This window comes from Centruroides vittatus, unplaced genomic scaffold, assembly GCF_030686945.1.
Source record: "Centruroides vittatus isolate TY-2023 unplaced genomic scaffold, ASM3068694v2 scaffold_2802, whole genome shotgun sequence".
NCBI lineage: Eukaryota > Metazoa > Arthropoda > Arachnida > Scorpiones > Buthidae > Centruroides > Centruroides vittatus.
The window spans coordinates 2,351,648-2,370,145 of NW_027122693.1; the positions used below are offsets into that span (position 1 = coordinate 2,351,648).

The window sequence follows — 18,498 nt, forward strand, 5'->3', positions numbered from 1 at the left end:
ACAGAACATGGAGCATCAAATAGTTATTACCTTTAGTGCCATCTCGAGTTATAAAACGTAATTAAATGAATTCATTGATAAATATCTGCATAAATAATTTAATAATTTAAGTTTTCTTCTTATATTTTATAAAATAATAATCGCTTTATATTATTTAAATTCGAGGTTATTTAGGTTCAAAAATTAAATTTTTATTACGTCTTTTAAATGATTCGCTATTTATATATTTAGTATGAAATTCAATTAACCATTATAAAAACTAAATTGCTATTTTATTCGGATAATTCCTTATCGAATTTACAAAAAGTTATTCAAAAATCCTCCTTGTTTAATATACAAATTGTCCCACCAGTGGCCGAGTGGATAAAACCACTAAACACCGGTGGTAGGCTCGTTCTCGGCCAGGTGGAGTTTTCCACGTTGGCAACATCTAAGTAGGGGCCAGTTTCTCGTAAAATGCCTTCCCTCCTCGCAGTGGCGAGTTATTCTTTGGCAAGAAGGGGCACCCACCAACAGGGGGTTCCAAACCAATTTAGTATAAGAAAATATTTCCCCCAAAAAATTCCCTCGAAGAAAAATGTCTGTACACGTGGCACCTTAATTTGCCTGATCCCACGAAGCTATAACAGCGCCACTGCCTTTTCGGCAGGTCGTCCAAGTGTCTCGCTGCCATATACAAATTGCTGGCTTTCTTGCAAAAAAGTCACCGTTAACCGGACTTCTGGACCACCCTCTATTCTTTCGTTAAGTATTTATGTACAATTTCACGCGGGTAAAACACAAAACAAAGTACAAAGTCGAACGTTTCGTTTTTAATTCATTCGTTTCAACATGTAAAAAAAAATGAATGATACATGTCACAACACTTTGAAAGTTATTAGTCCGATGGCAGATAGAGAGATGATAACGTTAAGACAATAATGATTATGGCATAAAATACAATAATTTAGATACACAAAATGTTCATGTATAACGACATCACAAATCATAAAAAAAAACAAGACGTCAAACTTCTGTGGCACGAGTAGTTTAAAAAAGCGCTGGTCATCCATTCATTCAATTAAGTATGGTCCTTCACGAAAGATTTCGTATAAATTCCAAAAAATGGATTTTCTTTTTATAAAAATAGTCACTAAATTACTCCATTTTACTTCCAAACTCGAAATATTTATCAAAGTTGAGCATGGAACTAGTTTTTGAGCTTTGAAAAATGTTCTTTCACAACTTCAATTTCGAGTTATTCACACGAGTGGGGTACAAAAAAAGGAGCACTTCGCCTCGTTGCATATGTAAAAAGTCCCGCTCCAAGTAATAATTTACTCACAACTTCTAGAAATTAATTGAAAATTTAAAGTTCCGAAGTTTCCAAATTGGCAATGTGAGGTGTTAAGAGCACCGGACCCGATCCGTATATGAAATGTTTATTTGATTTGTTAAGATCATTTTGTTCTTGGACCGGATCCTTGGGTGGTGTGTTATGAATCTGTTGAATACCAGACGTAACTTTAGGAGAATTGTTTGACGTAATGGTAAATGGTTCGGATGCTATTCTAACACTTTTATAATTGACTGTAGGAGCGTGTTGGGGTGTAGTCTCACTCGATGGACTGGTAGAAGTTTCGGTATCTTCCACCGCATTTTCATCTAAAGAATTGTCATCTTCTGATCTATGGCTACAGAATAAGATAAAATCGAATTAATTTGGACACTTCTGAAGTCTCTTACATCAGTATCGAATCTAACACCAACCTCAGCTCCTCTTCATCTTTATACCATTCGTTGTCGTAAGCGTGCATCCAAATTGGATTCGACCTGTTAAAATATAATAAAATTACTCGAAAATTTCTTGCAATACAATTAAAAATCAACACAATTTTTTTTTATATTTTACCCTTCTACGGAGTGTTGGTTCGTATTTGGTACATCCATACGATTAAGAGCTGAATCTTGAGAACCTAAACAATGGATTTTCTTTAGAGAAGATCAAAGATTAAACGGATTAAAAATACAAGAAAATAAACTTACCAAAAGCTGTTGCAGTAGCTGCTTTTAATTTCCTTTCATACCTTTAAAAAATTAATAATATTATTTTTCTGAATGAGAAAGTTAAAATTAAAACAGCACACAGCTGAAAGAATTGTTTTAAAAACTCTCCGGCTTCAACGTTGTTTTTTTAACATAAAAAAACACTGCATTTTATTCGTGTAGAATACAATTTATTTATAAATTTATACGGTATTCTCATGTTAAATGCAGTAAAGAAAAATTTATTTTCTGTAGGATAGGGTGGTAAAACAAGTTTATTTTTGCTAACGTCTTATTGTCCTGAATGTGAAATTGAAGTATTAACTTTTCCATGCTGAATTGAACAGGAATTTCTCGGAAAGCAGACTTTTCTTTCTTTCTTTTTACATCACAGAATCGTCTTTAAAAGCTTATAAATAACAAACATGGAGGAAGAATAAACTCGATTTCCTTCAATTGTATTCCATCATACAAATGAACAATATGTAGGCCCTTATAAAATCACTCACTCTCCACTCTTTATGATAATCAGTCGTCTATAAAATCAATTTTTTCCCTTCTAGAATAGTTTTTTTTTTTATAAATTCCAATGTTATAGCGATTTATTTACACAGATTTTCAGTAATAAAAATATTAGAAGAGAAGGTAAACAGGATTACAGCAGGGTTGGACTTATACAGAACTTAAGCAAACTGCAGCTTAAGGCCTCAGTTTACCAGACCTCACGCTTTTAAAATTTATAATTATCCGGTATAAATAAAAATGCCTGGTTTAATTACGTTATAAAAGGCCCTTTTATAACAGCTCAGAGCTTAAACAGGACTGGATTTAGATTTGTTGCGTGTGCAATTTATTAAATTGTGAGTGTGGAATTTAATTTTATTTGATAAGAAACGTGAAAATTTACCTGCTTCTCTGTGTTAAACATAAGGAGATGACTAAAACCAGCATAATTGCCAAAAATACGGCTAATCCTATTAACCACGCTCTTACTTGGCCTTCCACACTCGCCATCACTATGGTATCTTTAGCAGCCTGTATGCAAAATATTCAAATATATAAATAAATTCTGAATGTAAAATTTAATAAGAATATAAGTTTTAAAGATAAAAAATTTTTAAAAAATCGTACTTCACTCTCTAGGACGTTGAATTCTTTAAATAATTCGTCTAAAAATTCAATATTTCTATCCAATAACCTGAAAATTATTTATAATTATAAGTTATTTTGGTTTGGATAATTTTTTTCACAATATTTTTACAAAATCAGTCACGTTTTACGTGTTCGTTTACGTCTTTATCTTAGATAAACGAAATGAAGTGAGTATATTATACCAGAGTTTGACCGCCATCTTTAAATCGCTAACATCACGCGCGCGCTAGCGCGCGCGTGATGTTAGTGATTTAAAGATGGCGGTCAAACTCTGGTATAATATAGTATGTATGTTAGCGATTACTTTACAAGCAAAAATCAATTGCTAATTTAATCACAAAATATTAACTTACGATAAAACCGTATTGACGTCCATAATGGAATTATCTTCTCTATTAACAAAATGCATATATAAATCACTCCTGTAATAGAAAAAGAAAATTAATGTATTTTAAAGTTAAATAAAAGTAAAATTATTGATAAAAATTTCAAGTGCGCTATTCTTCGTGTGCGACAGATCTTCTGTCGCGTCGCGCAGAAACTATACACTTTAGAATGGTATTAATTTAACCGTGTATTTTGTTAATTTTATTCAATGAAATTAGACAATCAATTGTATTTTATTATTATTATTATTATTATTATTCATTTAAAGAAAAACAATATTACGATGGGTATCAACAGGTTGCATCCTTGACGCGTAAGAAAGATCTCATAAAAAATTTCCATGAAAATTAGTGGCCAAGGGAGGCCACGTGAGTTTTTCGGGTTTTCTAGGTGTATCTAACACCTAAACAGGGCCATTTTCCCCTTAGAAAGTTCTTCCGAGAAGCACCCCTTGGCATATCGCCAGTCGCTCTGACTTATCCCAATCAATCCAATGCAAAAAATTATTTATATCAAATCTCAAAATTATAAGTATACAGTAAAACCTGTGTAAAACGGAAAAATTCAGTACAGCGTGATTCCCGCTTACTGTACAGTACATATACCCATAATCAAAAGTAATTTCTAAAGTAAAATCGGTTTTTTTTTTCTTTTTCCTTTTAGGATTAAATTAAAGGCGATAACGATGATAAATGGGTAATTTTTATTTTTATTTTGGACTTAATTAAACTAAATTACACTTTAATTTAGTTTACGTAGTCAAATAACACGACACGAGGGAGAACTAAGTGCCCGATTAACATATCATGGCACTGATTTCATGTAGTTACTTATTTTACCAATTCACCGAATAAAAATTTAACGTAATTCAATCATTTTTAAATGCTATTTTTAAACCACACTCAAAGCAGTTATTGTTCTTAAATGAATCGGGTTTATATATAAACCCCAATTTATAGGAAACGTAACAAAAGAATTGTTAAAGTTGTGTTAGTCGCCATGCTGTTTACTTTATAGCACATGTCTATACTTTCGTCACACATTTTTTTGTCACAATAATGATAATACAGAAAGGATGTGTCGCTGTATTGTTTGCTTATAACAAGAGATGTGTGACTAAAGCTAGCACGCGAGATCCATCGATAAGATAAAGTATCTTGAATACCCTTTTCTGAGTATTCATTATTATTATTTTAAACCAGTTTCACAGCAGTGTTACAGTCACTTTTCTTCAGTTTATGTTATTATTCAATTAAAAATGTATGCCCTGTTGTAATTATTTTAACACAGAATACTGTGTTACATTTATTACTTTACAGCCTGCTGAATATACCAGAAATGTCATCAGATTGAAAGAGCATTTCTGTATTTCAATGGAAATTAAACAGTTTAACAGTAAAACAAAGAAAGAGAGACCAAAGTGTAACTTTACACTCATTTAACATAAGGATAGAATATTTTTTCATGAAATGTAGGCTAAATAGAAGACTGGAAAATAAAAATTAGTAATGATCTAGGAATATGAAATTCTTTATAATTATTATAATGAGAAATGAGTTATGTGATTATTAATCTCAATAAGAGATTTCAAACAAAGTATAGAACCAAGAACAAAACATAAATTTAGTTTTCACAAGTATCTAAAACAAATCTTTTTAGTAAACTAATGTAACTCAATTGGAAATTTAAAATATTGTATATAAATTTTACATAATAAATGAAATATTACTGGTAGTCATTGCTATGGAAAGCTTGTTTGGGACCTAGTATAGAGCATGCCTTATCTGCTCCTTTAAAAATGAAATATGTATTGTTTCTTTATTAATAAAAAGTCCTAAAGATTTTATTTTTGTTAATAAAATAACATTAATTTATAGGGGTAGAAACAAGCGAGAGAAAATATAGGGACATTACTGGTCTTTAAGTTTTCTCTAAGCTTGGGGAAAACTGTGAAGTTTTCCCTTTTTCTCCTCCTCTGGGGTTCTGATGGGAATAATATTTGCTATAATATATATGAAAAGATTTGTTGTAAAATATTTCCTAATTAATACATAGTTGTGTTACATTTACTACAATAAGTTTGTAGAGATATTTATTATATTTGATATGTGAAAAGCTCATCAAAACCATAGTTTTAATGCCTCTTAATAATTTATTAATTTAACTTAAATAAATTAAGATTATCAGAAAGTTATATTGATCAAATATGATTTGTTGATCCTATTCGGTCAATACTATCATTTCATAAAAAAATATGACAAGTGTTACATTACTATAAACATAATGATACAATGAATAATAGAATTATGACTTCTGTTACTTAAAATATTTTTGGAAGCAAATAAGCATATTGTGGATATGCAGTACCCTTGGATAATACAGTAAAACCTCATTAAATCAAAGTTCAAGGGTAAAAAACCCTGACTTAAAGAATTTTAAGTTAACAAGCTTAATACCCTATTTTCTCAAAACTTTGTCACCATAAATTTCTCATTATCGGTTTCTTAATGGTCTGTTTAGAGAATGATTACAAAAATTGTATAGAATTTATTATGCTTTTGAATACATTGTCAATTCCCCCCATTGTGTCCCAATCAGAATACTGGTAACATATTGTATCAATATGTTACCAGTATTCCAATGCGGAGCTGTAGTGTATTTTTTACGTTAATCATCTGTATTTACATGAAATATAAGAGAAAATGAAGATCATAAACTTATCAAAGGATGGAGGGTACACAGGAAAATAGATTTGAGTTAAAACTGCCAACAGTTTTGACTTAACGTTACCACATTATATGAAAAACTTTATATACTATGCCTAGGACCTGTAACCTGTTTTGAGTTAACACAACTTTAAATTAATGCAGTTCAATTTATTAGTGAGGTTTTACTGTATACATGTAACTGAGAGCAATATTTAAATTCATGGACCATTAATGATGAATAAAATAATGATTTTTTAACATTTATAGTATTAATATTAGTATAATATTTATTGATAAATAGAAATAATTTAAAAAATTGTCAATTTGTTAGATTTTTCTGTAGCACTCTTTCTCATTTAGCATCTGAGGTATGTCTCTTTCTACTCTTGATACTTCTTACCCTTGCTACACTTGTGTGGAAAATTTTTGTAATTGAAAAGATCAACACGAATAGAAATCTACTGTTCTTTTAGAAAGTTAAGAAAATAAAATTAAAGTTAACTTTTCAAAATTAATTTTAAAAAAAACACATCTAATTTTTTTCATAAATTTACTTAGTAAGGTATGTAGACTATTGGTTACAACCAGTGGCGTAGCGAAGGGGGGCAAGGGGGTCTATCATGCCCCAGGCACCACTCGCAGAAGGGTGCCCAAATGGTTTCCAAGACAAACTATATGTGTTTCTGGAGGGGGAGGGAGACGACAATAAAGTGCCATGCCCCGGGTGCCAGTTATGTTTGCTACGCCACTGGTTACAACTGATTCGTGCAATTTCAAACATTTATTTTTTTATAAAATAATGCTTGTAGTTTTGCATTAGACTTTTGTTGTTTTGACTCCCTTAATTTTACTTACATTTAGAAGAAACTAAAGTAAACAAGCTGCTTACACATAGTCAAGGATAAAATGAAAGATGCTTACATTTTCAGCCTGGCTTATAAGCTGAAATTGTTAGCTTTTTTGATTTTATCCTTAAATTTCAGGAAAACAGTTTTTCTTCTTCTCTGTAAAGTACTGTACATGCATTATTGTTATATTGAAAATAACTTATGATTTTAAATATAACTGAAAATGCAAGGAGAGATTTTGAATGATGTAATCATTGTGTTATAGATTTTGAATTGATAAGTGTTATTTGAAATTGTTAAAATGATTGAAAAATTTTATTGTAAGTCATACTTACTTCTTTTTGTCCACAGATCCATCATGATTTTCATGATATTTGTATTCATCCACATTAACTATGGCACCTGTTATATTGCTGAGAACACTAAAAATATTTTAAAAATTAAACCATCATGCAGTTTATTTTTTAAATTTATCTCAAATTTAAAACTGTATATTTATTTTAAATTGCACAGATAAAGTTTTATTTACTCACTCTCTGAAATTTTCTAGTTTCTCTCTTAATTCTTCTGGAGTAAGTCTTAATACAAAACGAACTCTTTGATCTTCACGTAACAGATAAATCTGTAATTGGAAAAATGAAATAAAGCATAAATTTTCATATAAGAATTGTTATTTCGTTCGATATTTATTACGCTCGACTTACAAAAACTCTGGCAGTACTGAAAAGTCCGTCTGTGTCATTTGCTAAAACTTCAAAATCAAAATATCCTTTCATACCCTTTTGAGGATCAAAAGTAAGACTAATTTGCCCAGTTTCTCTATCGATGGCAAAGGGCGAGTTTTTGATAGAATCGAGTCCTTCCGACAAAGTCCTTTGAATTTCTCCGACGATATAATAATTTACAATACTATTTTCACCTATATCCAAGTCTACAGCCTAATAATTTGCAAATTTATTAGTAATTTAATGAAACTTATTTGATGGAAGTGTTATTTTTTTAAATATTTACCTTTACAGACATAAATACAGTTCCAAAATCCATGTCTGTAGTAACACCACCTGTAAATACTGATTTAACAAATCTTGGAGGATTATCATTGATATCCCTTACACCAATATTGACTTGTAGTAAGGTGTTATCTCTAGGATCAAATCCTCCAGAATAATTTGGCACATGCAAACAATCGTCGGTAGCTTGAACTATAAGTGTATAATTTGACCTTTCTTCTCTATCTAAAACATCAGTTGTATATAAGCTATGAGTAAAGATGTCTAGTTTAAACCTTCCTTCTTTATTTCCATCTGTTTAATAAAAAATGTCTGGCTGAGATTGAATTTTATAAATAGAAAAATAATAATTTATTAATTATCATTATACATTAATTTATTTAATTGTAAATTATCGGAGCATGTAAATGTACATAAAAGTTCTTAAATGGCTGATTTTTTATTACGATACTACACTTTAAATATGCATTAAACAATTATAAGAACAGTATAAATTCGAGCATTTTGATGTTCTCGTCTTTGGAAAAGTCTTAATGGGAAACTATTTTGCTAAAAATGACATTTCTTTAATTAAGAATATATACATATTTTATGTATTGATATAATGAAACTGACAGTGATAAACAAGCATTAAGAAACATTTAAGTTCAGCTCATGAAGTAAAAGTCTTTCAGAAACAATCATTTTGAACTATTGATAGAAGTAATAAAGCAAAATGTTAGATATTTCAATAAATTAGTTATTTAAAGGAATGGATATGTTATAGAAGACAATGGGTATATTCCAGTATACATCCATCTCAGCCACAACTGATGTATCAGTGAATAGTTTAATAAGTTTTTATTGGAATGTCTGGCAACTGAACAAGACCACAAAAGTAGACAGTACTATATTGGCATTTATAGACTTTTCTCAAAATAACTTTGGGTTAATACTGATGGTGTTAATAGTTAAAAATGGTGTTAATAATATAACCATGGAAGCAGTCATATTGCTTTATTGGAGCTCATCATATTTACAGCCTGTTGAGTGAAATGTTCATCAGTCACTGCACTAATGAACTCATTGGTAAATATCAGAACACATTTTGGTATATTACAATTCATTGATTCACTGTTTAATGCATACTGGATTGAACCCAATGAACTATATACATGAAATAGATGACTAATACATTAATAGCATGATTATTTGTTTTCTTAAAGAATAAGGATGACAAATTTTTAAACATTTATGTACTGTATTTGTTTCTAAAAGTAAGAATGCATTAATCTTACTAGTTTAATAATGCTTTCTATCAAAAACAGCATTTATATATGTTTTGCAAACCATGCAAAAGCAGCACTTACTACTTGAATACGGTAATCTTACAAAAATATATATATATATATATATATTTTAAATTGTTACCACAGTATTTTTTTAATAATGATTCTGTGTGTCAGTGGTATATATCCAAAAATAATCATGTATCTCCTGAAGATCTTTTACATACCCAGGGCTATGCATACTACACTGAAACACTGCTTTAGAGCAAAGGTTCTTAATTGGTATAACAAAACCTCATGTAGAGGTGCCACAAAATTTCAAACTGCTAATTTTTTGTATTCCTTTTAATATTAATTGTTCACCAACTGCTTCTATAAGCTGGATCGTTTAATGAACTCACCAAAAATCTCATTTTAATACCAGCAAGAGTGTAATATTTCATGTGGACTTGGACAACATCCGCATAAAAGGTTAAACTCCTGCTGGTATGAAAATGAGGTTTTAGTGAATTTTGTATATACATAGAATGATATCTTTAGTGCAACACTGTTTTGTCAGTGTGCTACTAAAAATTGTGTATGAGTGTATCACTAGCTGAAAACAAATTGAAAACCACTGCTTTAGAGCAATACTATCATACTATCAGACAAAATGTTCCTTTTGATACATAATTTCACTCAAGTTTATATTTATAAATTATCTCTTTCTTATTCTTTTACATAAAAATCAATTCATTTTAACACTGTCTTTAAAATCAAACTCCTACAAGTTTGACATATTCACAGTCATAATAACATATTATATACAATTTGATTATATATATTTTTTATATATATAAGTAGAAATTTACATTCATATTTCTTGTATATTTATGAAATTACAATTTACAATATTTTTGTGCATATAACCTGCAATGAATATACCTTACAGAAAATTGCTAGAACAAAAATAAAACCTTTGCATGAATCACCTACAGTAGCAATACTTGCTCCTATAGGCAGTGCCATAACTAATCTTTTATGCGCCCGGTGCAAGCATCTGTAACTACGCCCCAAAACTATGACCCAAACTTGGTCCAGGTCATTTCTGCGCCCACAATGGTCTACGGCCTGTGCCTGCACACCGCTGGCACCGCCCTATTTACGGCACTGCCTATAGGTGCAAGTTCATGATTGCAACCTAAAATTTGCATATAACCCACACCTCTTTCAAACCATCTTTTAAACTCGGATAACCTTGCAAATTATGTACAGAAAAATACGATATTTAATTCATCTTGATAAGTTATCTTTAGTTATATTGAAATATGAATAATTGATATAATAGTAAAGCTTGTTATGAATTCATTGAATTAAAGTAGTAATCAAAAATAAATTTATTTTTAATATTTATAATTTTAAAGTTTTTTACCAACTATAAAATAGCATGGTATTGGTTTTGGTGATGGAGAATCATCATCATCTTTATCTACAGTAGAAATTAATTTGAAAGACTCTTGACCAGCTGACATATTTTCTGTAAACATCACTTGAAACTAAAATAGAAATTATGAAAATGTTAAAATTAAATTCTTAGTAAAATTACATTACTTGTGTAAATTTTTCTTACCACATCTTCTAAAAATTCTGGTGAATAATCATTGACATTTGTTACAAAAATGATAATGTCTAAATCTGTTGAAAGAGAAGTTGGTTTTCCCAAATCATAAGCTTCTACTCTAAGCTAAATTTCAATAAAAACAATAGGTTATACACAAATATATACGATTTAAATAAGTTTAAGTTATTTACTTCGTAAGATTTTTGTCTTTCCCGGTCCAATTGCTCTCGTAAGGTGATTGTTCCCAATTTTTCGTCGATATTGAAAGCTCTCCAATCTCCATTCGATAACTTCTTTAATCTATATCGTATTTCTCCATTTTGACCGACGTCGGCATCTGTTGCGTGTGTTTCCACAACAACAGTGCCCAACGTTGCATTCTAAAACAATAAAAGTATTTGTAAATAAAATAATTAACCAAGTTTTGTTTTGTTATGTTAGGGTTTGTATTCACCTCGGCAACTTTAATTGTGAAATTTTTCGGCGGTTTGAGAAAAACTGGGCTGTTATCATTTACGTCGGACACGCAAACATTGAATAATTCCAAGGAAAACAATGGATAATTCCCACCATCTTGTGCCCTGAGTTTTAGAGTATAATTTCCAAATTTGTTTCTTAGAGATTTCCTGGAGACCACCCTTGCCATATTATTTTCCATATTTTCAATATCAAACAATGCTGTCAAAAAATAGTTTTTTTCAAGTTACTATTGCATAAATTCATTTTAATAAACTCTAACTTAATAGTTACCATCTTGATTTCCAGATTCTATGGAGAATGACACCTGACCATTTGATGTATTAGGATCATCTTTATCATTAGCAGAAACCATAAATATTGTTTCTCTTATATCGTGAAATTCCGTTACGGTGGCACACATTCGTTGTTTAATGAATTCGGGTCTATTATCATTAATATCTGTGACATATACCGTTACCTGTAAGATACGAATTAAACTTTATGAATTACGTATTAAAGTTATAATTTTCCATTTTTAAATATATGAAAATTCCGTTAAATGTATATACTTGTTTAAATGCTTTTCTGCTCTCTCCTGTTGAAAATCCATATTCATAATTATCCCAGGCTTGAACAATAAGAGTGTACGAACTGACCTCTTCCCTGTCCAGAGACTCGGCTACTGTTAACAATCCCTGAAATAGTTCCTATCAATTTTAATTTTGGTGTTTACCTATTACAAGTTCATATTTTTTACATATTAAATTAAATTATAAGACATTCAATATATATAAGATGTAACTAACATCGAATAATATAAAGAAAAAAGTTTCTAACAGGAATATTTATAGTTTTAGCATATTAAATTTCAAATGAACTTTACTTCCAAAAACTATATTTTAATGATAAACTTTATATAAACTATTTGATGTAGAAAATGAACTATTTCTATTAATTTTACATAATTTAAAATGGTTAAAGCAATTAAATTAGCAGCGTATGAAAGAAGCTAATGACCGTGACATCTCTCTGTCTCCAATACTCATCTGGTACTAAATTTTAAGTACCATAAGAAATGTGTAGATCAATAAATTAATAAATAATAATCTAATTATATAATCTATTTATTTTTTACAAAGATCAAACAATCCATTTTTCTGAGTATTGGACTATTCGTATCTACTTTATATGTTACAATAATGTTTATTTTGAATATTGCTTGTTGTTATGCTACTACTAATGGATATTGCCTACATTTTTATCTTTACTTATGAATTACATATCATGTTCACCGATTTGTTATTTATACAATAGATTCACAGATTAATAAATCTTTTATATTAGGTTCATATGTTTTGACTAATGTAATACAGGAGCTGTTACAGTTTTCAAGCCACTTTTGATCCCTTCCCTCCTTGTTGTGTATATTGATGTACTTTTGGCACACCCCCTCCCTGTTAATTACATGTACAATAACAATAAAATAACATAAAAAAGTCCACAGAAACAATGCCAAGACCTCCTCCCATCATGTACAATAATGTACTTTTTGTAACCTTCCTCCATCTCTTAAACTTTATTTATGATTAATAGAAGGGCTATAATGTGAAATAGAATTTTATAAAATAACTTCTAAATTTTAAATTTATTAGAAAATATAATACCAAATATTATAATACGTAAATCTCTTTTCGGATTGCTTATAGACTATGTGCTGGTAGACAAATTGATTTTTGTTATTGTATTTCCCTTACAGACAATTAAGAAAAATTTAATATAAATTGATCCGTAATGAAAATGAATAAATAAGCCATCAATATTGTGTGCTATAGTATTATTAAGTACCTTAACTCAGTGTTTTATATATGTATTCATGCCATTGTTACAAAAAGTATTCAATACGTTCATACTATAAATAAAATTTTATAACAGAAAAATATATCTTTTGAAAAAGTGAATTGATTATATTTTGTTACAACATAATCAGTTTGTTCTATCATGCTGAATTATTCAACATAACTTAAGTTATGCCCCTGTTAATGAGCTTCCCATAAAATCATATGATAATTGCTGTGAAGATACTTTTAAGTTTCAGTTAAAACAAAGGTATTGAGAAAAAGCTATTGATTGATTATAATCAATTAATAATTATCTCTCACAGAGATCAGTTCAAATTTTAACATTCTGATACTTATCAGAAACTGTTTATTTATGACATAAAACTATAAATAATTAATTATATATGTATATGAAATGATATTATACTTCATTTTCACTTTGCAGAAACTATGTACCGGTAATAATATGTGAAATCTCCTAATACAATACATGTGTTCAGAGAATTATATTAATGAAAAATGTTGATTATAAGACAAACTATTAGCGAATATGTTTTTTTCTGCTGTCTAAAAACAGCAGAAAGGAAAAAAATTACTGTATTTTCCGGCGTATAAGATGACTTTTCAACCCAGGTAAATCTTCTCGAAAGTCGGGTGTCGTCTTATACACCGGGTGTCATCTTATAGGGCGAGTATATCCCAAACTCTATGTTTTAACTGTAAAAGTCGGGGGTCGTCTTATACGCCGGAAAGTACGGTAATAAAAATCTTTAAATGTTAGAATATTTTACAATCGAGCGAAATTTCTGATACATATTTCAGTCTTTACTTCTGATAATCTACTAAAAAATACCATAAAGAGTGTCTATTAAATATATTGTAATCAATATATTCAAAAATTTCAATTTTGTTAATTATATGTTGTAATAATGAGTATGTTGTACTGTACATTATCTTTAGGGACATTATTTAAAACAATACATGTGATGATAAATAAATAAATTTATTTCTGTAGTTATATTGTAACCAATTGGCAAAGGTTGAGTTTTGTTTATCTGAAGCTTTTACAGTTTAACTTTGTTTCGTTTATAATCAACATTTTTGCAATTAAACAGAGTAATTTTATAAATAATTTACAGGTATTTTATATATACAGAAGCAAAATTATTCAATAAAACTTCATATAAACAAGAAAGTCTTTTGCTATGTTTACAAGATAACTACAAAAAATGAAATGTGTTAATATATTTATTATTTTATGGTTTTAGATTTATAATAAATAATTAGGAGATGTTTATTAGATCTCCTAACTGTTCAACAACAAATAATAGGTGTTTTTTATTAAATACATTTACGGCGTCGGTACTTACAGTTTCTCTATTAATGCGAAACTGGCCTTTAGTAGTAGCGGGATCTAATAAATAAGTAATGCGACCGTAATCGCCGATATCGGCATCTGTGGCTTGGATAATTGCCACTTCCTGTCCAACTTCGGCATTTTCGGGAATATAAAACTCATTTGGTCCTTCGTTGAATATAGGATTATTGTCGTTCTCGTCCAGAACTTGGATAAACAACTGAGCTGTACCAGTTAATGGAGGAACTCCATTATCCGTTGCTAAAACTGTCAAATTCAGCCAAGCAAACACTTCCCTGTCAATTTTATTATTTGCAGTTATTTCCCCTACGGTAAAGAAGATTTGTTTAATGGTAATTCTAACTTAATGTATTAATTTAGAAACAAGTTTAATAAAGAATTTTAATATAAGATAACATCTATAGAATATAAACAACATATTCACCTGAAATAGGAAGTAAATCTTAAAAAAATATCTACCTATGCCCTATTCATTATAGATTTAAGGATCAAAGGATCAGAGAGGTTCGGTTCTTACCCAGATTAATCGTACCTTTTCCTATCTCGGATTTACTTCCCATCATAGGACATGAAGTTTATACTTTAAGTGTTTACTTTGAAAGTTTTTCATTTATTAATAAAACGAATCATCAATTATTATATGAAAATTTAATAACATATTTAATTTTCTTATAAAATTTACATTTCAGTTCTTTATGAAACAAAAAAACAAAAAAGAAAAACATTCAATTAAGGGTGACAAGCACACAAATTCTTGGAATGCAGTACAAACTAGTAAATTGCACCTGTTTTACCCACCTGTATATGAATTGATAAGCAGCCATTCGGATACATCTGTATATTGCATGCGAAAAATAGAAATGATGTTGCAATTAAAGGTAAAATTATGATAAAACATATAAACAAATAGGTGTGGTGCAAATATAAAAGTAGTGGATTCTAAATCTTGGTGCAGTTGTGTATTTCAGTGCTCAAAATAATAAAGGGATTTTTACATAAATATTAAACTTAATAGAAAGATGAATATGGAAATTAAAATACAGAAAATTAAATATTTTCTCACCCAAGTAATCTTTGCAGAAACTAATTCTCTGTTAAAAAATATCACAATATGAAATTATCTAAGTGAAACTTGTGTTTTAATGTTTTTGTTTGTTCCATTTGTTGAATTATTTCAATTTATTCAATACGTTATTATCTGGGAATAAAATTAAACAAAATATCTCTTCTCGAATATAACCTAAGCAATTCTCTAATTTTAATGAATAATATAAACTTTTCCACCCATTTCCGTGTCAAAAAATATATTTCCAGCATATATTACTGGAAATATATTTTTTAGGAGGACATTTTTTAAAATTTTGACATGGAAATGGGTGGAAAAGTTTATATTATTTATTAAAAATCTATAGAAATACATCTGTAGATTTCTAATTTTGCACCTAATCATCATCAAGAAAATTAATCTTAAGTATTTTTAATAAGTTTGTTCAAAACCTATTCTGTCCTAATGTAATGTTACCAAATTTACTCTGTAATTCATGCTTATTTACTATTCAAATAGCATAAATGAGTAGTTTTCTTAAATGAAAACAGTAATAGGAGTTATATAATTTCAATAAGGGATATCATTGCATTTTCTTGTTAAAGTTTCTCTTAGATAATTGCTTTAAAAATTAAATATTTAATTCATATTTACCTGATTTCCTATCAAGCCTGACTAATCTTGTTAATTCTGGATTACCTTCCAAATAATATAGCAGAGTTCTATTTAAATCTGCATCTTCGGCAACCACAGTTAGTATAGGTGAACCCGGTTTGGCATTTTCAGTAACAGCTGCTCTATAAGTCTGCTTTTGAAATTCTGGTCTATTGTCATTTACATCATCAATTTTGATAGTCAGAGTAGCTGAAAAATTCAGTTATTTATATTATATAAAGTTAATGTATTAAGTAATACAGGGTCTTGCAAAAAGAATTCTACCATTTTAAATGATTGTAATTAAGTTAATTATTATCCCAGAACTTTGTAAAGTACAGTACATTAAAACATTGGAAAACTGTCCAAGTTTCACATTTGTCTATTGCAGCTTCTCAATGTATGCACCTCCAACTGATCCTACACACCCTACAGCATATTCATTGTCACCTCTTCCACAGTTGCCATGATTCTACAGCTCCTGCAAATTACTCGTGTTGCACAATGACGAGTGATTACAACTTTGCAAACTGCAGAACATAAACGCCTTCTCTGCTGCGGAGTCGACATTTTCGTTTATGGCACTTCTGGAGGTAGTAGACTACAATACGTTTGAATGTAGATAGGAGATAAGACTCGGACGGTTGTACTGTACATTGCATACTTCTCCGATAATAATTACGATAATTTAAAATGGTAGCATTCTTTTTTGAAGACCCGTACTTAGCCGATATTTACCTGTAGATGTTTGGCCTTCTGTGGATGCTGCAAGATCTTCAACTTTGAGTAAGAGTCTGACAATTTCTACTTTCTCTCGATCGAGTGCTTTTGTAACTTTAACAATGCCATCCACAGAATTAATATCGAAAGCTTCACCATAATCAAATTCTGCAACAGTTACTAAAGCTCCCTTTTCGTTTCGTGCTTCGCTTCTCTCCAGATCTATGGAGTATCTTAAGATGGGTCTCTCATCCAGATCGGTAGCAGAAACTATTGTGACAAAATGACCGATTGGTGCATCTTCCCTTACAGTGGCAGGAGATAGATCCATAAAAATTGGCGGTTTGTTATTCACGTCGGTGATAGAAATATTTACAAGTACTTTCGAATATCTTTGCTCGTCACCAATTCCTCCATCCAGAGCAAGGACTTCTAACAGATAAAACGTCGTTTTTGGTATCGTCCTATCGGGATCCAAATTAGCACCCTGAGCTACCGAGATAACACCCGTATTGGCATTTATTACAAATTTATCTTGGGCACCAGACTGGATTCGATAAGCTATACGACTATTAGACTGCGAATGATCTCCATCGAATGCTATTACTTGAAGCACAGAAGTTCCATTTGGTGTATCTTCTTGGATAGATTTACTATAAAACGATCTCTGGAAGGTGGGTGTGTGGTCGTTCTGATCCTATTTAAGAAATTATACTTTTTATTATTATAATTATTAATGGAAAATGCAATTATTATAATTCAAACTCAATTTTTACAGTTCACCAATAACCCAGTGGACGGAACGCTGGTAGTTGGACACGGTTTCGTGCGTGACCAACGAGTTTGCCACGTGGGGTTTCCCGAGATTTCTTCACAGTGTCTAACAACTAAATAGGGCTGGCTTCCATTGAATTTTTTGTGTATTAAGAAAAACCTTTATTTTTATATCAAATTTTATTAATATAATACAATCTTTTAAGATCTCTCAGAGGGACTCGCGGTCTTTAAATGATTAGGATAACTGGAACTCTGAGAGGCCTTGATTATTCATGCTTTTAATTATTGATAAAATAACTATCATAGATTTTTAAATATTAATAGTTTCAATATTAGAAAATAAATAAATTTTTGATTAAATTTCGATTTAATTGTAATGAAAACTGAAATTTTATGATACATATCTTGTTTATTTTTTTAACTCAAGCCAAGCATTTCATATGATTCAAAGAAAAAACATTAAAATTCCTAACATGTACGACCTGGATAGCTGAAGTATATCAAATCGTGCAATGAAGAAAATTCCTTGACATTGAAATTATCTAAAAAATTGATCTTGAATTATACCAAAGAAAGAAAAACAAAATTATGAAGGAAAAGAAATTGAATAAAGAGAAAGAATATTCATT

The 18,498-nt window shown here is 29.8% G+C and overlaps 1 protein-coding gene across 2 annotated transcripts in view; it reads right to left on the reverse strand.

Annotated features, from left to right (window-relative positions):
• Nucleotides 1-800: 800 nt before the first annotated feature.
• Cad88C (cadherin-88C) overlaps nucleotides 801-18,498 on the reverse strand; it is a 52,429-nt gene continuing 34,731 nt past the window's right edge. Inside the window, exons 18-38 of one of the 2 annotated variants that reach the window (XM_067285668.1) lie at nucleotides 17,111-17,789; nucleotides 16,373-16,582; nucleotides 15,472-15,507; nucleotides 14,666-14,979; nucleotides 12,027-12,152; nucleotides 11,749-11,935; nucleotides 11,453-11,676; nucleotides 11,190-11,378; nucleotides 11,008-11,121; nucleotides 10,810-10,933; nucleotides 8,132-8,424; nucleotides 7,825-8,058; nucleotides 7,654-7,742; nucleotides 7,456-7,542; nucleotides 3,531-3,599; nucleotides 3,157-3,223; nucleotides 2,933-3,060; nucleotides 2,026-2,066; nucleotides 1,892-1,955; nucleotides 1,750-1,812; nucleotides 801-1,673 (exon numbers count right to left, since the gene is read on the reverse strand). In XM_067285668.1, the coding sequence (XP_067141769.1) occupies nucleotides 1,349-1,673; nucleotides 1,750-1,812; nucleotides 1,892-1,955; nucleotides 2,026-2,066; nucleotides 2,933-3,060; nucleotides 3,157-3,223; nucleotides 3,531-3,599; nucleotides 7,456-7,542; nucleotides 7,654-7,742; nucleotides 7,825-8,058; nucleotides 8,132-8,424; nucleotides 10,810-10,933; nucleotides 11,008-11,121; nucleotides 11,190-11,378; nucleotides 11,453-11,676; nucleotides 11,749-11,935; nucleotides 12,027-12,152; nucleotides 14,666-14,979; nucleotides 15,472-15,507; nucleotides 16,373-16,582; nucleotides 17,111-17,789 (3,663 nt within the window). In that variant the 3' untranslated portion in view covers nucleotides 801-1,348. The remainder of the gene's footprint in view (nucleotides 1,674-1,749; nucleotides 1,813-1,891; nucleotides 1,956-2,025; nucleotides 2,067-2,932; nucleotides 3,061-3,156; nucleotides 3,224-3,530; nucleotides 3,600-7,455; nucleotides 7,543-7,653; nucleotides 7,743-7,824; nucleotides 8,059-8,131; nucleotides 8,425-10,809; nucleotides 10,934-11,007; nucleotides 11,122-11,189; nucleotides 11,379-11,452; nucleotides 11,677-11,748; nucleotides 11,936-12,026; nucleotides 12,153-14,665; nucleotides 14,980-15,471; nucleotides 15,508-16,372; nucleotides 16,583-17,110; nucleotides 17,790-18,498) is intronic. The other variant, XM_067285669.1, reaches the window with a different exon arrangement.